This window comes from Anabrus simplex, chromosome 4, assembly GCF_040414725.1.
Source record: "Anabrus simplex isolate iqAnaSimp1 chromosome 4, ASM4041472v1, whole genome shotgun sequence".
Lineage (NCBI taxonomy): Eukaryota > Metazoa > Arthropoda > Insecta > Orthoptera > Tettigoniidae > Anabrus > Anabrus simplex.
The window spans coordinates 405,786,004-405,805,617 of record NC_090268.1 but is presented as its reverse complement, the minus strand read 5'-3'; the positions used below and the strand labels follow the sequence as shown (position 1 = coordinate 405,805,617).

The window sequence follows — 19,614 nt, the reverse complement described above, 5'->3', positions numbered from 1 at the left end:
GAACATTGCAATGCTTTCAAACATAGTAGTTTCTCTGCCATGAGTAACCATCACAAAGACTATGATCACAATTATACTACAATAGATCAAGATCTAAAAATTCTACAGTGTGAATAAAACGGTCCACTACTTGACATTTTAAAGAATTTTTCCATCAGTATGGATCAATATAAGAACCCAGCACTCAACTTAAATGAGACAAAGGGAAAAAAACATAATAGGGGAAACTTTTATTCCGATCACTTATAGTTAAAAAACAGGAAAATAAAAACTCGCAATTATTACACTCGGTTTCAGTCACCGCCCTTATTATTCTGCAAACTCCTATTCTCCCACAAGCCCCACGCTATTTCCCCACTCCACTTCCTTGCAGCAACACGTCTTGCATCTTGACTGCGGGAGCAAATCAGTCGAGAGCTGGACTCCATAGCCAGAGAACAAGGGTGACACAAGCGGACCACGTAACGTAAGTTAATTTTCGTTCTTATAACATAATCTAAATGTTGTTCCTGTTACTCACCACTTTTCAACCTTAATTCGATTTGTATTATCCATTTTACAGACTAAAATCAGACGGTTCAACTTCAATAATGCATATCTGTATCAGCCCAGATCGGAACACAAAAGCTAAGCCAATAGTTTAGAGATACCAGTGGAATCACACCAAAGGACAACAAAAAGCATTGAAACAGAAAGACTTCCAGTTCAAGACTGTTTTAAAGATCAAAATTTTGCAGTTTTTTTTACTTTCATCATGCTTTTAAAAAACTTTTTAAACTAATATTTCATTTTATGTGTTTCCTATGTTTTTAATGCATTATACATGGCTTAGTGAGGATGATGCAATGCCGGGTCAAAACGTGTCTATTTATATGTGAACTTCCATTTTAATTGGACGTAAAAATATATTGACTAGGAGGATTAAAATAGTTTTGTACAATTTTGTAAGAAAAACAAGGTGACAATTCATTGTTCCATTATTGTAGAGGTCTTCCTCACGCACAGTTGAGATTTTCTTCTGAAGATGCAGAGCAAAGTTCTCTGTGAAGTTTCACCTTGTTTTCTTGACACGGCATAAGCCCAAAAGCCTATATCATGTCTCTAAGAACAGGCCATGAAAGCATCAATGTTAAAATAAGAAATGCAAATATTTAATAGTGTGCTTTTTTACAGGTATTTTATAGTGTAATACTGTATTAATATTGAACTTGTGTGTTCGACAGACTGAAAAGCTTTTAAGTTACATTAAAATACTTCCCAGACTAACATACTACATGTAATGAATCCATTATTGTTTTCAGTCGTGCTAGCCTGCTCTTTGCGTCCAGCCCTGAGTTAAGCTTTAGGACAGCTTCCATAGATCTGACTGCTGTAGAAAACAATTATTCACCAAATTTTACTCACAGGTTTGGTGTATATCTGTTTCAGAGTGAACTGGATACCTTAGCTGCTACTCTCAAGCAGCTTGAAAATCAGAAAGGAGAAGCACAAAAACGACTGAATGATTTGAAGAATCAGGTAATACTTTCTTTAACATTCTGTGCACTCTGTGCTGTAGTTCTGTGCTTTGCATTTGTTTCCTCACCCTTTTCTTATTAGCTTGTGGATGGTGCACGAAGTGTCATAACTATTTGATTCACATCTTGAGGCTTGTTTTCGTATAATTTTTTATATTGTTATAATGCTTGCAGTTGGGACCCAACAACGGGTAGTGCAATATGCTGCTTAATAACGTGTTGTATTTTTATTTATTTATTTATTTATTTATTTATTTATTTATTTGTGTACTTATTTATTCAATACACATAGAAGCATGTTGTTGTATTGATGTTATGTTTGCTTTGATTTTAATTTTGCATAGAAATCTTCGGTAGAGAAAGAACTAAATGATGTCAAACAAGAGCTCGAGGAGGAACAAGCCCAGGTAACTAGCATTATTTATTACTAGCTAATGTGGGGGTTCCCTCAAATAATATTTCATGAGTTATGTCAAAAGTTTTTAATACCTCTCAAAGAATTACCTAGTGTTCAAGAAACCAACTTTTTAAAGTACAGAAGTCCTTAAAACTAAATTTACTACAGGGTCATTCCATGCGCAAGCATGCGCGTGTGTGACAGATTAATACATCTCTTTCCCATGTATATAAATATTTTATTAAAATTTTGTTCTTGTAGATGATTAACGTGGTGGAAAATTGCTGGTGATACAGAAAAAATTATACTTTTAACATGATATAGTTTAGTTGCTCTGAAATATTTTTATTCCATGTAAACTTTAATTTGAATATATTGCGTTTGTGACCATTGTGTGTGTAATCCACATATTAAGCTTATACATATTTATCAAATTGTAATGTGACAGATATATTTATTCGCAAATAGAAAGAAACAGAGGACAATTGCTTTTATACAGTGGAACCTCGATTATCCGTTCCCGGAAACTATGTTTTCCCGGATTATTCGTTCAAATGAAGGAGTCCTGCGAGCATCTCGATTAAATTACATTGTAAAAATCCTGCATTATCCGTTCTTCGAAGAAACGATTTCCCGGATCAACCGTCCAGGAATTTTACTCTCATGAACGCTAAATCCTCGATCAAGCATTTTTCAAGAAACTGTATCTCACGAAAGGACGGCTACAACATACTTAAGGATCTTGGCGTTAACTCCCCGTCAATGCTATAATTAGAGCAAGTACTATACCGGAAAAGTGATCGGCGGTGTACTTGCATAAGAGACCATCTTAGCACCGCATTTGGGTGGTACTTTTTAGAGAATTCTTGGAAATCATAAAGCAGAGAGTGCTCATAGCAATTAGAAAGAGACAGAGCGCATTTCGAGAGCTCTACTTGAATTCGGAACGACTTTCGTCAAATGTTCGTACTTGTAAAATGTCCACATTATGTCCAGGGTTAGATGTTTATATTTTTACATTTTTTTTCGATGGTATCGCTAGACAGGTTTTTGGCACTTTCCTCAGGGCACTGTTTAGTCACTAGGCTTTCAGGCAGGCATCAAAACTGCTCCTTAACACAAATCTAGTATTTTAATATCATATGTGATTATAATAAGGGCCGATGACCTTCGATGTTAGGCACCTTAAAACAACAAGCAAGCGATTATAGTAAAATGAAAATGTTAAGGGTCCACCTTTTCAGTACAATGAATATTTATTGATGTGAGTATATATCACATGTTGTTTAAAGAAGATTGGTACTAGTTTCGACTCTCATAGCGCGTCATCATCAGCCAATGAATCAATTGAATAAAAAAACTTATCAAACAACAATATAAAACACATGATAGCACTTACAAGAAGAATGTTAAATTATGGCTAGTTAAAATATAAAACACGCGACACCAAATAAAATGTTAAAAGTTAAATTGTAACAAGTTAACGTTGAAACCAAATCAGAGAAGTTAACCCAGTTGTTAAGGTATGATACACCTTATGAAGGTGTTATAAAATACACCTTATGTTGCGAACGATGAAACAACATATCGGCCGCACATAAAGTTCAGTTCCATAGGCGCACAAATACAATTTTAAAACAAGTCAGATGGAGGACCAGACTGCCCCGAACGTGCACACAATCACATCACTCAGAAGGTGATTCAAACATCACTGCATATTTACTCATTATGTACACCTAGATTAAGAGGCACACCAAAACACGTATACTGCTGCTGGTCGCCATGTTCACTGTCTGTTTAAAACAAAACACAGCAGCACACTGCCAACTGTAACAAAATTAAATGCAGCAGGCGAGTGCCAACACAAAAGCCGCAACATACTCCCCCCTTTGAGGATCTCAACACTCAAAATCAAAGTCAAGTGTTTATGCTTATCACAGACAAATGAATAAAAAAAAGAAAACTCAGATACAACACATACAAATATACAACTGTACAACATCCTTGGGCAATGGACACAATTTCACTATGGCATGGCGCAAAAGACCAGTTTGAGTCTTTACACTGACCACACGAGTAATATTGTCACAACCAGGATGGAGCTCCTGGATTATACCAGTCTTCCAAACCAGAGGAGGAAGGTTATCCTCCCGTAGAAGCACCAGATCTCCCACAGTTGGAGTCCACTTCCTTACAGAAGACCATTTACGTCTTTGTTGAAGTGATTGTATGTATTCCTTTGACCACCTCTGCCAAAAATTGTGATACAGCTGTTGCACCAAATTCCATTTAGTCAGACAGAAGCGGGAGCTGTTGGGTATGTCTGGAGAGGGGATAGAGGTCAATCGTCTCCCTATTAAAAAATGTCCATTTGTCAAATAGCATTGATCATTGGGGTTCTCAGTCATTGAACAGAGAGGTCTCGAGTTCAACACAGACTCAATTTGGTACAAAAGAGTTCTCAGCTCTTCAAAATTAAGAATGCATTTTCCTAGGGTCCACTTTAAAAGTGATTTTGTGGACTTTATTCCAGCTTCCCAAAGCCCACCGAAATGAGGACTGGAGGGTGGAATAAACTTCCATTTCACATTCAAATTAGATGAATATTTTTCTATTTCAGTAGAGCTGTCCTTAATAAATCTTAATAACTCATTGTTAGCTCCAACAAAATTTGTGCCATTATCACACAAGATGAGATTCCGAAATCCTCTGTGCTACATTACACGTTATGAGTCTCATTATGATAGCCGTATTGGAGTACAGAATGTAAAAGTTTCAAACAAATTTATTTAAAAACCGCCATTCCAATACTTTAAAATCATGTTAAAAAGGGACATGTTTCGCTTAGGTTTTTTGTGATACCGGTATCATCTTTGACGAAGCCATTCCTGCAATAAAAAATGACTATCTCAAATTAGTAAACACACGTCATAACAAACTGACGAATCACAAACCTAACCCCACCCCTACCTAGCCACTCCTCCATCCCCTCCACCAACATCCCTCCATACAGCTAACATGAGCCCCAGACGTACTCGTAGCAGAACACAACAAATCTCCAAACATATCGGTACACAACCTCCACAGCAACAACAATAAGTACTCTCTTCATTTCACACATACATCCAGGCATTCCTTCATACACACGCTATACTCATATCAGCTTTTCTTTACAGATAACAACCATATAACGTACATAGACGAGAGAAGTGTCACCACCAACTGCTCTAAAATCAAACCCTATCTCGCTGTATATATAAATCTTACTGGACTACATCAACAGTTGAATTGCACAGTACTCAATTTTCAATTTTAATGACAAGAGTTCTTATCATTAAAAATTAAATAATTGAAAAAGAGGTTCAACCTATTCAATACATAAAGAAATGTAGTGATTACATTCTTATTTAATAGTAATTAGAAATGGGACCAGTTTTGACCCTAGTCCAGGTCATCGTCAGCCGTTCAAAACATAAAAAACATGAAAAAACAATGCATATGAAAAAGAAAAAGATTAAGTGAACTCTGGATCGGTATAAGATGAAATATAAATGGAGGTAGAAATTGTGAGTCACTTAGAAGAAAACAGTACGTAATATTATGAATGGTAGTACGGCACACGCAATGATAGGTAAAGTCTCACAATGTTTATGAATAGTGAACGGTCAAATGGGTCAGTTTTTACACTCCCGACTTCAACATATTTATGGATCTTCATATGTTGTTCGATAGTGTTGTGACTTTGTACCTGACAGAGTGTAAAAACTGACCCATTTGACCATTCTCCACTATTCATAAACATTGTGAGACTTTACCTATCATTGTGTGTGCCGGACTACCATTCATAATTGAAGAATGAATGCAACACAACATGAACTCGGATTTTAATAGACTTTTTAAAATATACCATGTTTTAATGTGTTCAATGTGCTATATTTTTTAGTGTCTTATGATGTGGCCTATATATTTTAATGTGTTTATGTACTCATGTCCATGCTCAATCAATAGGTTTTAGTTTATTATAACCATCACCACTTTTAATCCGAGATATTTTAACGCAACATACTGCAATATATTTTACTTCCATTTTTCATTGGACATCCGGATGCTCTAACGTAACATCTTTGTAATTTTGTCTAATGACTGTAAATTTGTGTGCTAGCTGATGATGGCCAAGAAAGGCCGAAACCGGTACTAGTGCAATAATTCATTCACAATAAATAGTATTGATCGATGGAACATTTTTCTTGTCTATTACAAAAAGTTTGTCCAAACTATACACGAGAAAAGGATGCTTGTGATACATGTAGAGGTGAAATGGAGCATTTATTGGGCTACTATATATGGCGGGTATTCTCAAGTCATCTCGTCAAAACTTACATGATTTGTAGTTAGATAACGGAACTGGAGTTGAATTTTTCCACAACACAATGAATCTATGAAGGTTCGTGTTCCTTATCAGAAATATTAGATTCGATAACAGTGTGACAAGAAAAGAACACCCAGTGTATGACAAACTTGCTCCAATCAGGGACGCATTTGAAAGTGTCGTTGAAAAGTGTTAGGCAAACTTTTCAGTAAGTGAATACATTACTATAGACGAGATGCTAGAGTCTTTCTGAGGTCGCTGTGCGTTTTGTCAGTTCATTAAAAACAAGCCGTCAAAATTCGGTATTAAAATGTTTTCCCTCAAATGTGCAAAAACATTTTTACCATGAATATGGAAATTTATGCGGGGACCCAACCTGATGGCCCATAAAAAAGAGAAAATTCAGGATTGGCTGTTGTATATAAACTTGTTCAGCCCATAAGTGGCACAGGGAGAAACATAATGACTGACAACTGGGATACTTCAGTTCTTTTGGCTGAACATCTTTTCATTGTCCACAAATTAACACTAGTAGGAACACTAAAGAAAAACCAAAAGGAGATCCCACCTAAATTCCTAAGTACCAAGCTCCGCCCAGCCAATTCAGGTATGTTTGCTTTTAGGGGTAATCTGAGTTTAGTGTCACACAGTGCAAGTAAAAATAAAGTGGTCCCACTTTTATCAACTATGCATCATTCGGATGGTATAGACCCAGAGTCTGGTGATGCTGAAAAACCAATTATCCTAACCTTTTATAACTCAATGAAAGGTGGCGTCGATGCTGTTGACGAGTACAAGTCCTCGTATTCTGTGTCAAGAACAAGTAACCGCTGGCTACTCGCGGTGTTCTTTTCTTTACTGATCATCACAGGATTGAAATGTTTTATTGTGTGCAAACATTCTCTAGGACTGTTTGAGTTAGAAAAAAGGTTGTTCTTGAAGCAACTTTGAAGAGAACTTTGTGAGAACTGTTTAGTTAGGCGTTGCATCCAGATAAAAATACCTCATCCGCTGAAACAAAACATCAAACAAATGCTAGGAATGGGAAAAAAGAGAAGCAAGGGCACTTCCCAGGGAAGATGTTGGAGGACCAGGTCGCTGTATTCATTGTGACTATATGAAAAATAGAAAATCTAAAGCAAAGTGTTTGGTTTGCCGTTATTTCATTTGTAAAATGCACAGCAGCATTACATGTGTCAGGTGTGTCGACAACTCCGCATAATACCAATATAAATGGTCCGTTATTGGATATTATAAATTTTCCAGCTAACTCATTCCTGGTTGCCAGCATTTCGCCCCCGCGTGCTAGGTTGGTCTCATCAGTTGGTACCTAACACACATACCAAGACGCTGGCTAGTGCATACCATGGAGGCCACTGCGTAGGCTACTTAGAGCCACCGGCAGTGCCAATGCACTGTGAGAAAATTTGTCTCATAAAAAATTGTTGATTAGGGAATCTGAAATATTTGTCCTGAATGAGTAAATTTGTAATACCAATATAAATGGTCTGTTATTGGACATTATAAATTTTCCAGCTAACTCATTCCTGGTTGCCAGCGTTTCGCCCCCGCGTGCTAGGTTGGTCCCATCAGTTGGTACCTAGCACACATACCAAGACGCTGGCTAGTGCATACCATGGAGGCCACTGCGTAGGCTACTTAGAGCCACCGGCAGTGCCAATGCACTGTGAGAAAATTTGTCTCATTATAAAAAATTGATGATTAGGGAATCTGAAATATTTGTCCTGAATGAGTAAATTTATAATACCAATATAAATGGTCTGTTATTGGACATTATAAATATTCCAGCTAACTCATTCCTCATTGCCAGCATTTCACCCCCGTGTGCTAGGTTGGGCTCATCAGTTGGTACCTAGCACACCTACTAAGACGCTGGCTATTGCATACCGTGGAGGCCACTGCGTAGGCTACTTAGAGCCACCGGCAGTGCCAATGAACTATGACAAAATTTGTCTCATTATAAAAAATTGATGGCTTAGAGCCACCGGCAGTGCCAATGCACTATGAGAAGCCTACCCGTGTTATTAACCCTTTCGCTGCGGAAGTCTACTTTTGTCGACTTACTTCCTTATAGCATTCGCTGCGGTAATAGACTTTTGTCGACTTGGTACTTTCCTGCTATAATTTCCACGCACTTCTTTAATAAAGGCCCATTTAATAATACAAATATCTATAGTCATGTATTCACTATGTACTAAGCATTGTTTGAAAACTTTGCCGCCAATACTGGACCTATGTTTATTTGTTATCTTTCACCCGCCCTTCCACCAACATCCCTGTCAGCTGTCTGGCTGATATCAGGCTTCACTCTTTAGGTGTGAGCGCTCGGAAAAACATTAGTAATGAAACTGAAGAAATCTTCTATCTTTTAGTGGCCGATTCTGATTCAGACTGATCAGTAAATTTGGACTATGAAACAAGTTGATGATGTGCATAGTGATTGTTCGGAAGAAAGTGCCAACGAGGAAGATCTTCATTTTATATCGGACTAGCGGGATATTAGTGATGACATTGAAACTGCACTAATGAATGAAAGAATATTGTACAATAAGCTTTAAAAAAGGGCAGTTAGTGCTCCTGACTTCAGAAATTCTGTGATAATGGGACTTCTACGACAGTATCAGCGAAGTCTGCCGGCGAAACGAGGAAGACCTTCTGATTACATACCTCTAGCGCGCCTGACAGAGAGGCACTTCTTGGGGAGCAGCAAGACAAGAATCACAAACCTAATTGTGTTGTTTGTTCCATATTACCAGAAAAATGTTCAAAGAAAGAAAAGGGACTGTGCAAGAGAAAACAGACAGTATTTTTTGTAAGAATTGCCCAAGACAGCCTGCAATGTGTCCAGTTCCATGTTTGGAGATGGACCACAGTTATGTGTGTTTCATGGTCAAATGTCACTGCTAGTTTACCAAAATTGAGTTTAAAATAGTGCAGTGGTGTTGAATGTCACTGACCGTGAAAAAAAAAAGTTTCAGTTCATTTGGAAAATATGAAAAAATTTACATTTTTCTTGTAAGTGTTCTGTTTAAAAATAGTGCAGTGAAAGAGTTAAACTAGAGGGTTTCAGTTCCTTCAGAATCACTGGCATATCTTCCCAAGATCTGTCCTCATTTGCTGGTCACACCCAACATTTCCTATGGAATGTTCGTATGGTAACAATGTACACATATGTTATGGTTCATAGAGGAAACAAGAAATATAAATGACGGAAGTAGCTCAAAAAATTTGCGATTTTTAAAAATCACAGTCAGGATATTCTGTAACAAATTCTTCACAGGCACAGCTTTTACTTTCTTTTTGCTAGTTTGAACATACTTTTGTCTTTTTTCCTGGCTCAGTCCTGCTTATATCATCACAGAGATAAAACTGTACAACATTATCTTCTGTTTCTTCATTGAGTCTTCTACCCAGATTCTTTTTTAAATATATGCAGTAGGTTGTCTTTTCCCAAATTCTGGTAATTCATCAAATAACGGTTTTGCTACAACTGCTTTTACATTTCGCTGGGCTGTTTGTTAAACCTCTCTTCATTTTGGAAACTGCTTTCCCGAATGATCTGTTGCTCTTAAATGAACCCTTTGTTCATTTGAGGTAGTGATTTTAACAATTCTCTGTGCCACCTCTGTCTTATTCTATGTTGCTCTCGTTTTAACTTCACTTTATCAGTTTTAACTTTTTGTTTTCCCTTCCTAATTTAAACTTTTCTCACTCTTTGATTAGGTATGCTTTTCTAGATCCTGTTTTTCTCTAAATGCCCATGATCTCTCTGTAGATGACATTATTAATTGATCTGCAACAAAATGAATTATTAGGACCACTATCTCAAATAAACAAACACACAACTTGCATGAGATGTTACATAGTCGCAGAAAAATGTGATGCGGTAAAATTATGGTCACATGCAATGAATTTCAAAGTAGAAAACAGTTATGTTACAAAAATAAATTATTATAGTAATAAAATCCAGTTCATGTGAATAATCTCACATTCATCAAATTTCTCATTTAAATCACTTTAATACAACATAAATAAAAACTTTCTAGTGAACATAAATAAAATAATGTGTTGTATTGCATGTGTGACATTTGGTACCTATATTAGGTTGTCACACACAGCACAATTTTGAGTATAAAATATTCATGCTACAAATAAAAGCTGGTATAGTGAAACGTAGACCATATATATAATCTCTCTTTCAGGAAGTTTCACATTAGCCGGGCTGAGTGGCTCAGACGGTTAAGGCGCTGGCCTTCTAACCCCAACTTGGCAGGTTCGATCCTGGCTCAGTCCGGTGGTATTTGAAGGTGCTCAAATACGACAGCCTCGTGTCGGTAGATTTACTGGCACGTAAAAGAACTCCTGCGGGACTAAATTCCGGCACCTCGGCGTCTCCGAAGACCGTAAAAGTAGTTAGTGGGACGTTAAACAAATAACATTATTATTATTAGTTTCACATTAATAAGTTAGTTACTTTCCGGTGAACATAAATAAAATCATCTTTTGTGTTGTGTGTGTGTGTGTGACATTAAGATCATTATATTTTACTTTAGTGCCATGTACTTTTAAAGCTTGCCTTATTTGCTCAAAAATTTCACACTAGATTCTGGAACATCTATACAGCAACTCTGACACAGATAACAATTGAGAAGCCAAACAGCAGATGATCAGGGTAGGCAACATAATGCCATTTGAGTTTAAGTTTCTCCATAAGCTGACTCGGAGTTGGGAAGAGGTGCTTGGCAGGAGGTGAGATGCGTATTTCCCATTTTTATTAGCAGTACTATTAAAGCTGAGTCAAATTTTCTTCTTATTATTATTCACGAATGGGACCTAAGACCACGCGGAATCAAAATTTTTCAGCCTTCTTCTTGCCCAGTAGTTCATCTTCAGTGATTGTGCATGGCTCCGGTTCTCCGACCATGCCGATCGTGTGGGTTTCCTTTCTTGTTCCTTAAATCCCAGTGTTTGAATGATGTTTTGTATTTCCTTTCAATCTTGTAGATTTGGCGATCCTAATTCAGTGAGGTCTTTGTCTAATAATTTGTACCATTTTCGTCTAGTGGCCTTGTTTTGTAGAAATTTGTAAATTTGTTGTGAAAGTCTGTTAGGATCATTTGTTCCAAATGCCCTGCAAATTGGATTTGTCGCATTTGAATTGCATCTGTAACTTTGGAAAAGTGCTTGTATATATTTCACTATTTAGCACTACAGGGAATGACCCTGGACAGTGTTAGTGTGATGGAACATCCTGTCAGCCCTCCTGTAGTCGCCTCTCATTGTTGTGAAGTTGTCTCTTTGGTCCCACTGTATATTTATTGTTCCCATATTGTCACATTCAGAACTTGTACCAGTGTGCAGCTTTCTATCAACTCAAGCTTCCTGGGCAGATAAAGTCCACGTTTGGTAGCTGTCAGACCAGGTTCCACTAGTCTGCTTTCTGGTTTGAGAGACCCCTCCAGTCATGCTGTTGCCCACCTTACTAAGCGCTAGTATCACTTCCCCATTGGGCACCGTTACACTTGCTACTCGGGGACATGTTCTGGGGCATTGGAGCATAACTTCTTGATAACCTAGCCATAGCACAAATAGTCGCTTTGTAAGCCCGGAACATGTCACGTTCCTGTAGCACTTCTTTCAGGATAGGAATGGTGTGTCCTGAAGCTGTCTGTAGCACATAAGGGTGGCTTGGCCCCTCTCTATCTGCCCCTTGGTGATATCCAGCCTAGCTATGATGTAAGTGCCGTCCCCTGTCTATTGTGACACGCACTGCCTATCTCCGTCCCACCCATCCGCTGTCATCCCTCCTCTCTGTGACTGTTCAGTGTGAAGTGTGGGGATGGTAATTTCAGCTCCTCTTCTTGTCTTTTCCCCCTCGTTCTTCTCATTTCCCTCAGCGGAGAGCTACTTTCTGCCACATTCAGTCTTCAAATCACCACGCTCACAGGATGGCCAACTGATGATCCCTCTCGAACCTCCTCATTCTCTTCTTCCCTAACAGCTCATACCAGCAGTCCTGTGTCAGATGGTTCTTCTCCAGTGTCTGTTGAAATTGCCATTGCCTTTTTGCTGCTTCCATTCTTAGGGCAATTAGAGATTCTTATTGAGGCAATACTTCCACCAGGCATCAGATGTTGGCAGATCTCGGTGCTGCGAAGCCTCTTGATGAAGGTGTTGGCGTCGTCGTGCCGTATATGCTCTGGAGTTTAGCCACCTAACTCCTTGTAGGCCAGCTGCTGTACTTCTGCAACAGTTCCTTCAGCGATTTACCTTTGCACTGTGTCGTCTTCTTTAGTTGGATTCAGTAGACTGCTTCCAGCTGTTGTTTACTGTATTGTCCCATGAGCTCCCTTGTGATCTCTTAATACACAGTGCCAGGCCGGATGATGTGTAGTACCTCTATGTTCGGTCATGCAACCTGGCGGTGAGTTGTTTGGCTCCCTCCTCCGGTGTCCACCCATTATACTTGGCCATGGTATCAAACTTTGTCCGAAATGTCATCCACAATGTACCTGATGACTGTTGAATTCCGGGGATTTCACTTTCACGGTGGTGGTACTGCTGTCACTCCTGGTAGACCTCGGTCTGGTTTCTTGGGCTGTCATCCTTCCCTGTAGATCACTCTTCTCTTGCTTCTAGTCTTGAACACCGGTTTCCAAAATTTGAGGAATTGTCTGAAAATATTTGACTATCAATAGTTCAATTTCTTGCCTCAAGTCTCGAACACTGGACTCCACAATCTGAGTCATTATGTTGAACTGTTATCAGCCATTTCACTTATGTCGTGCATAATATCACGTTTTTAATCTAACTTCTAGAGCACGCACCTCCTCCTAATTTATGCTGTCCACCCTGAAGTTCGTTCAGTCAGCTTTGAGCTTTCATTCCAGCTAACTTTAACCTCTAAAGTTCATCGTGGCTAGCTTTTAGCTGCACCACAATTTATTGTGGGTAGTTGTAAGTTATGTTTTGAATTATATCTTAAGTTTGTTGTGACTGAATTGAATTCATGACTCCTGATTGTTGTCGGTGTGTTGTGAAAGTAGCTAAGAACTGTTATAAGAGTCACATTGCCAGTGTTATTTATTCATGGAATAAGTGAAGGATGGGTTGTGGACTTTCTCATAATTAGGTCACAGTACTAAAATTATCACATACGAACTATTGTCATTTCATTGGAACTGTGCATGTATTGGGCTATGTGGTAATAGCTTGACAAGTATCAAGTGTGTGAGGTTAGACGGCACTTTACTTCAGCAGTTACTATGCCTATCAGGCTTGGAAAAGTGGCACCCGCAGCCACATGAGGGGATGGTGATGTATGTGCTAGCATAACATGGTACGAGTTTGAGGCATCCAAACCAGTCAAGAAAGCAGCAGTCTACTGGAGTGAGTAAACACCCATAACAAAGGTGAAAAGTAAATGGGAAGAAACACATGTTGGGGCTGGTCTGATTCATACAGAAATGTTGTAAATTCTTATTAGTAAAAGTGTGTATGTTCTTTTTTTAAATCCTACTATTGTTGGCAATATATAAATATTTGAGTCAGACAGTTAGTTTATTATGGTAGCCTTATTTGCAAGCTTCTACCATTTTTTGATGTTTGAAGTGGGTATTAGGTAAGGCCCAATCAACAGCATACTAGTTTTTCAGTTTTTATAAAAGTGAGTGGCTGAACGAGTGGCTGTCCACTTTGGACCGCGTAGCTGTCAGCTAGCATTCAGGAGATAGTGGGTTAGAACCTCACTGTCAGCAGCCCGGAAGATGGTTTTCTGTGGTTTCCCATTTTCACACCAGGCAAAATGCTGCGGCTGTACCTTAAGGCCATGGCCACTTCCTTCCCACTCGTAGCCCTTTCCTATCCCATCGTTACCATAAGACCTATCTGTGTCGATGCGGCATAATGTAAATTGTACATACTCTGTAACTGTACAAGTATGTGATCCCCCAATTTTTTAGGTTAGGAAATTTTCGTAAGATAATTCGTAATATTGAAGTTATGAAAATCATGTAATTTTGTTAATTTATAATGTAAAAACATAATATTATAAGAAGAATTTGTACTAGGGAATTTTGTATCAGTGTAACCTTAATTTGTATAAAAGTCTGCACATGGCATGGCAGTGTAGGTTGCTCAAGAATTGTGTAACACAGAAAACAGTGGCTATATCGGGAAAGACGTTTGAAGTCAGTTGAAAGTGTTGCAACAAAGTGGCTTGGAAACCCGGGGTATGGCAGGTAGTAGGCTGAAGATTGGAGTGGATCAATGGGGATGTGCATGAGCCAGTACGAGGGCTTTGTTTTAAGCAAGGTTTGGTTGACTGAGTGACGCGCGAAGAAGTTCCTGTGAGGGCATTGCTACCAGTAAACTTTTCGGGATGCTATAACCATATGTAACGAGCCTATATAAGTATGTACGTTAGTGCACACTAACGCAATAAAATACAACAAGTTTTCAGCCATCGGCCAACACATGCAAGATTATAACCATAATTTCACCAATATTGAACAAGACATGGACATCCTTGTATTAGCAAACAAGGGCCCTTTACTCAACATAATGGAAAATTACTACATGCACCTAGACCAATACTTTAATGCCAGTCACAATCTCAATGAAATCTCAGAGAAACCCAACATACTCTTCGATCTATTTATCACTTTCCTCAGAAACAATAATGCAGCCAACCTAAACTCAATCCTAAATTTAATCAAAGGTACTTTTCCAAAACAATTACACTTTCTCCCGCACCCTTCAGCCCCACCTTAAGCCCTCTTCCTAAGCCATATTTCATTTCAATACAAGAACTTACTGATTTCCATGATTATAATTTTTACAACACCCCATTTATACTTTATTCTTTGTTAAAAACCTCTTAGTATGTATATTCCTTGTATTATTAACTATTACCATAACATCTCATTTCACTTGTTATTCTTTAAAATAATATTGTCTTAGGATTTCGCCACAAATGATCTTTGCTCCAATACGGCTGATGATGACCCCTAGATGGGTCGAAACTAGTACCGTATAATTTTGTAATTTTGTGAATATATTGTATTGAAAAGGTGGAAACATTTACGTTATTATTATTATTACTTATATATTATTCTCAGTTCAATACGGACCAAAAACATGAAATTCATAACCATCAATTTATACTTATCTTAGTCACCATTTATCCATTTAATAATTTCAAGAACTTGTAGGTGTTACAACTCATTGTAGACCGTTGTGCTTTTTAGCATTCACTCTGCAAGCCTCTGTAAATTTAGTAACAGCTGCCACAATCCTCTATTTGTAACTAGTTCTCTAGCCTCATTTAATTCTATTCCTCCTATCTTTAAATCATTAGAAATCGAGTCTAACCATTGCTGTCTTGGTCTTCCTCTACTTCTCTTACCCTCCGTAAGAGTATGCTATTCTCCTAGGTAACCTGTCCTCCTCTATTTGCCTCGCATGACCCTGCCACAATGTCAATCATTCACTTACTACTGATCTGCATTTAGGGCAGTCACCCAAGGGGCAGATTCCCTATCTGTTGTTTTCCTAGCCTTTTCTTGAATTACTGCAAAGAAATTGGGAATTTATTGAACATCTCCCTCGGTAAGTTATTCCATTCCCTAACTCTCCTTGCCCCAATTTGTCCTCTTGAATTCCAACTTTATTTTCATATTGTGATCTTTCCTACAGTACTTTGAAAGACACTACCTAAACTTACTTCTTCTGCTAATGTAATTCCACGCCACCTCTCCACTGACAGCTCGGAACATACCACTTATGATATAGATTTTGATTCCTATAGGGAATTATATTGGTATTATTGGTATTACATACTGCTTAGTCGACCAGCTCATCTCCTTTCTCCCAAGTCTTCCCAGCCCAAACATTGCAACATTTTTGTAATGCTACTCTTTTGTCGGAAATCACCTGGAACAAATCAAGATTCTTTTCTTTGGATTTTTTCCAGTTCTCGAATCAAGTAATCCTGGTGAGGGTCGCATATACTGGAACCATACTCTATTTGGGGTCTTACCAGTGAGTGATATGCCCTCTCCTTTACATCCTTACTACAACCCCTAAATGCCCTCATAACCATATACAGAGATCTGTACCCTTTATTTACAATTCCATTTATGTGATTATCCCAATGAAGATATTTCCTTATATTAACACCTAGATACTTACAGTGATTCCCATAAGGAATTTTTTCACCCCATCAACACAGTAATTATAACTGAGAGGACTTTTCCCATTTGTAAAACTCACAACCTGACTTTTAACCCTATTTTTCATCATACCATTTTCTACTGCCCATCTCACAACATTATCGAGGTCATTTTGCATTTGCTCATAATCTTGTAACTTACTCTATACAGAATAACATGTGCAAAAAGCCTTATCTCTGATTCCACTTCTTTACTCTTATCATTTATATATAGTCCGCCTCTGTAGCGTAACGGTTAGTGTTATTAGCTGCTGTCCTCGGAGGCCCGGGTTCGATTCCTGGTATTGCCTGAAATTTAAGAATGGCAGGAGGGCTGGTATGTGGTTAGAATGGTACATGCAGCTCACCTCCAATGGGGGTGTGCCTGAAAAGAGCTGCACCACCTCGGGATGAGGACACGAGTTTACTTACTTATTTATATATATATATAAGAAAACATAAAGGTCCAATAATACTGCCTTGATGGATTCCCCTCTTAATTATTACAGGGCCAGATGAAGCTTTGCCTACACTAATTCTGTGAGATCTTTTCTAGAAATATAGCCACCCATTGTCACTTTTGTCAAGTCCCGTTGCACTCAATTTTGCCAGCAGTCTCCCATGATCCACCCTATCACATGCCTTAGACAGGTCAGTCACAATACTACAATCCATTTAACCTCCTGAATCCAAAATAATGCAGATATCTTGCTGAAATCCTACAAGTTGAGCTTCAGTGGAATAACCTTTCCTAAACCCAAACTGCCTTCTGACAAACCAGTTATTAATTAACAAAGCTGGTTTATGCATACAGCTTCATCCATAGAGTTCATTCCTAACTTATCCATTATCTCCTCATTCCGAGTACCCTCCTGCTGTTGTTCTCACCTGTTTGTACCAGCAGTCATTCTTGATACTTTCATGTCTGCTACTTCTAACTTTTGAATAAGATATCCTGAGTCCAGCCAGCTTTTATTCCTGTGGAGGAAAGTTGTTCTGAAAACAGACCAATGTAAAGATAGTTTCACCCAGGAGCTGACTTTCTTCTTACAGAATACTGTTGATCACAACTGCGAGCTCACTGCATTAGCTTTGCTGCACCTTGATTCAATCTCTCACTATACTACCATTCTGGGAGAACACACATTCTGAATACTTGTAATTATCTACCTGTTCCAGCTTTGTATCCCCTATCTGACATTCAATTCTCTTGTTTATCTTACCTACAGTCATCAGTTTAGTCATTCAAAAGCTAATTTATGTACCATAGTCATTGCACTTATTTTCAAGTTCCAAGATGGTTTAAAAAAAATGTTATTTGTTTGTGGCGTCGACCCACTTTTGCCACTACTTGCACCATATGATATGAACCTACGTGTAATTGGAATTGCGGAAGTGTAGTGTTGAACGTGAAGAAAGGAACATTAAGGACGTCACAAACATCCAGTCCCCAGGCCAGGGATATTAATAATTTACAATCAAAAACCCCTGACCCAGCTGGGAATTGAACCAGGGGCCGCCGGGTAACAGGCGGACGCGTTGCCCTGTACACCGCGGGGCCGGATTTCCAAGATGTTAGATTGCAGGCCTTTTGGCACAATCTGCCATTAAGACCAAGTTGTCAGCATAGGCCAGAGAGTGCTTACATTTCCACCGTACTGAATCCAACCTGCCACTTTCAGCAGATGATTAAAAAAAAAAAAAACCCAAACCAAACCCCACGGCACTAAAAGCCCCTGAAAGGGCCTTGGCCTGCCCAGCGTCCGCTGCTCAGCCCAAAGGCCTGCAGATTACGAGGGGTCGTGTGGTCAGGATGACTCATCCTCTCGGCCGTTATTCTGGGCTTTCGAGACCGGGGCCGCCATCTCACTGTCAGATAGCACTTCAATTCTAATCACATAGGCTGAGTGGACCTCGAACCAGCCCTCAGGTCGAGAGAAAAATCCCTGACCTGCCCGGGAATCGAACCCGGGGCTTCTGGGCGAGAGGCAGGCACGCTACCCCTACACCACAGGGCCGGCACTTTCAGCAGATGATCCCTTTAAACTATGAACAACGAAGGTGAAAGATTACAGCCTTGTCTAACCCCTATAGCAATGAAGTCATTCTACCATCAATTCTCACTGCAACTCAATTGTCAACATAAAAGCCTATGATTAATTTTACTAATCTACCCTTAATTCCATAATTCCCCAGTACAGCGAACATCTTTTACCTCGGTACCCTGTCATACGCTTCTCTAGATCTACGAAACATACACATTACTGTCTATTCTTCTCATAGCATTTTTCAGTTACCTAGTGCATACTGCATACTGCAATCTGATTCTGACAGCCCCATATTCTGAAACCACACTGGTATGAAAACCAACTTTCTCTCAACCACTGATTGCACCCTCCCTTCCAATATACCAGTGAACACTTTGCCTGGTATACTTATCAATGAGATACCTCAATAGTTGTTGCAATCCTTCCTGTTCCCTTGCTTAATCATCATCATCATCATCATCTTCATCATCAAGTTTCCACTCCAAATTCCCGGGTGTGGTTTACGAGTGCTCTCCATTTTAGTCTATTTATGTACTACTGCTCCTTCAAGACTCCATCCCAGTTGATCCTTTGGAAGTGATATCTTCCTTCACTTGGTTCGGCCATCTCCTCCTAGGTCTTCCAACAGGTCTCTCTCTTTCCGTCAATCTCAGTATGCAACCATTGTTTTGCAATTCTTCTTTCTGTCATACGTTTGATGTGAACAAACCATCGCAAATGTGCCCTAGTTATGGTCTCCTTCAGGGACTGATTTATTCCAGCTTGTTCTCTAATCTTCTCATTTCTTACTTTGTCTTACCTAGTCTTTTGAAGCATGCTTCTTAGAAAATTCATTTCTGAAGTCTGAAGTCATCTTGTTTGGTAGTTGTGCATGTTTCCAACCCATAAATCAATATAGGGACAAAGTATGTTCGAAACAGAGTTTGTTTTTTAATCTTAGTGGCACTTGTTTAATCCAGAGCAGATATCGAACTTGCTGATAGAATTGACTGGATTTCTGAATACGGTTATTTAATTCAAGCTGTATTCTGTTATCACTTGATATTGTGCAT

At 38.8% G+C, this 19,614-nt stretch overlaps 1 protein-coding gene across 2 annotated transcripts in view; it reads left to right on the top strand.

Annotated features, from left to right (window-relative positions):
- The window catches only part of Eps-15 (Epidermal growth factor receptor pathway substrate clone 15), a 555,588-nt gene that overhangs the window by 328,897 nt on the left and 207,077 nt on the right, over window positions 1–19,614 (top strand). For both annotated transcript variants that reach the window (XM_067145864.2, XM_067145865.2), the window contains exons 10-11: window positions 1,429–1,518; window positions 1,862–1,924. In XM_067145864.2, the coding sequence (XP_067001965.2) occupies window positions 1,429–1,518; window positions 1,862–1,924 (153 nt within the window). The remainder of the gene's footprint in view (window positions 1–1,428; window positions 1,519–1,861; window positions 1,925–19,614) is intronic.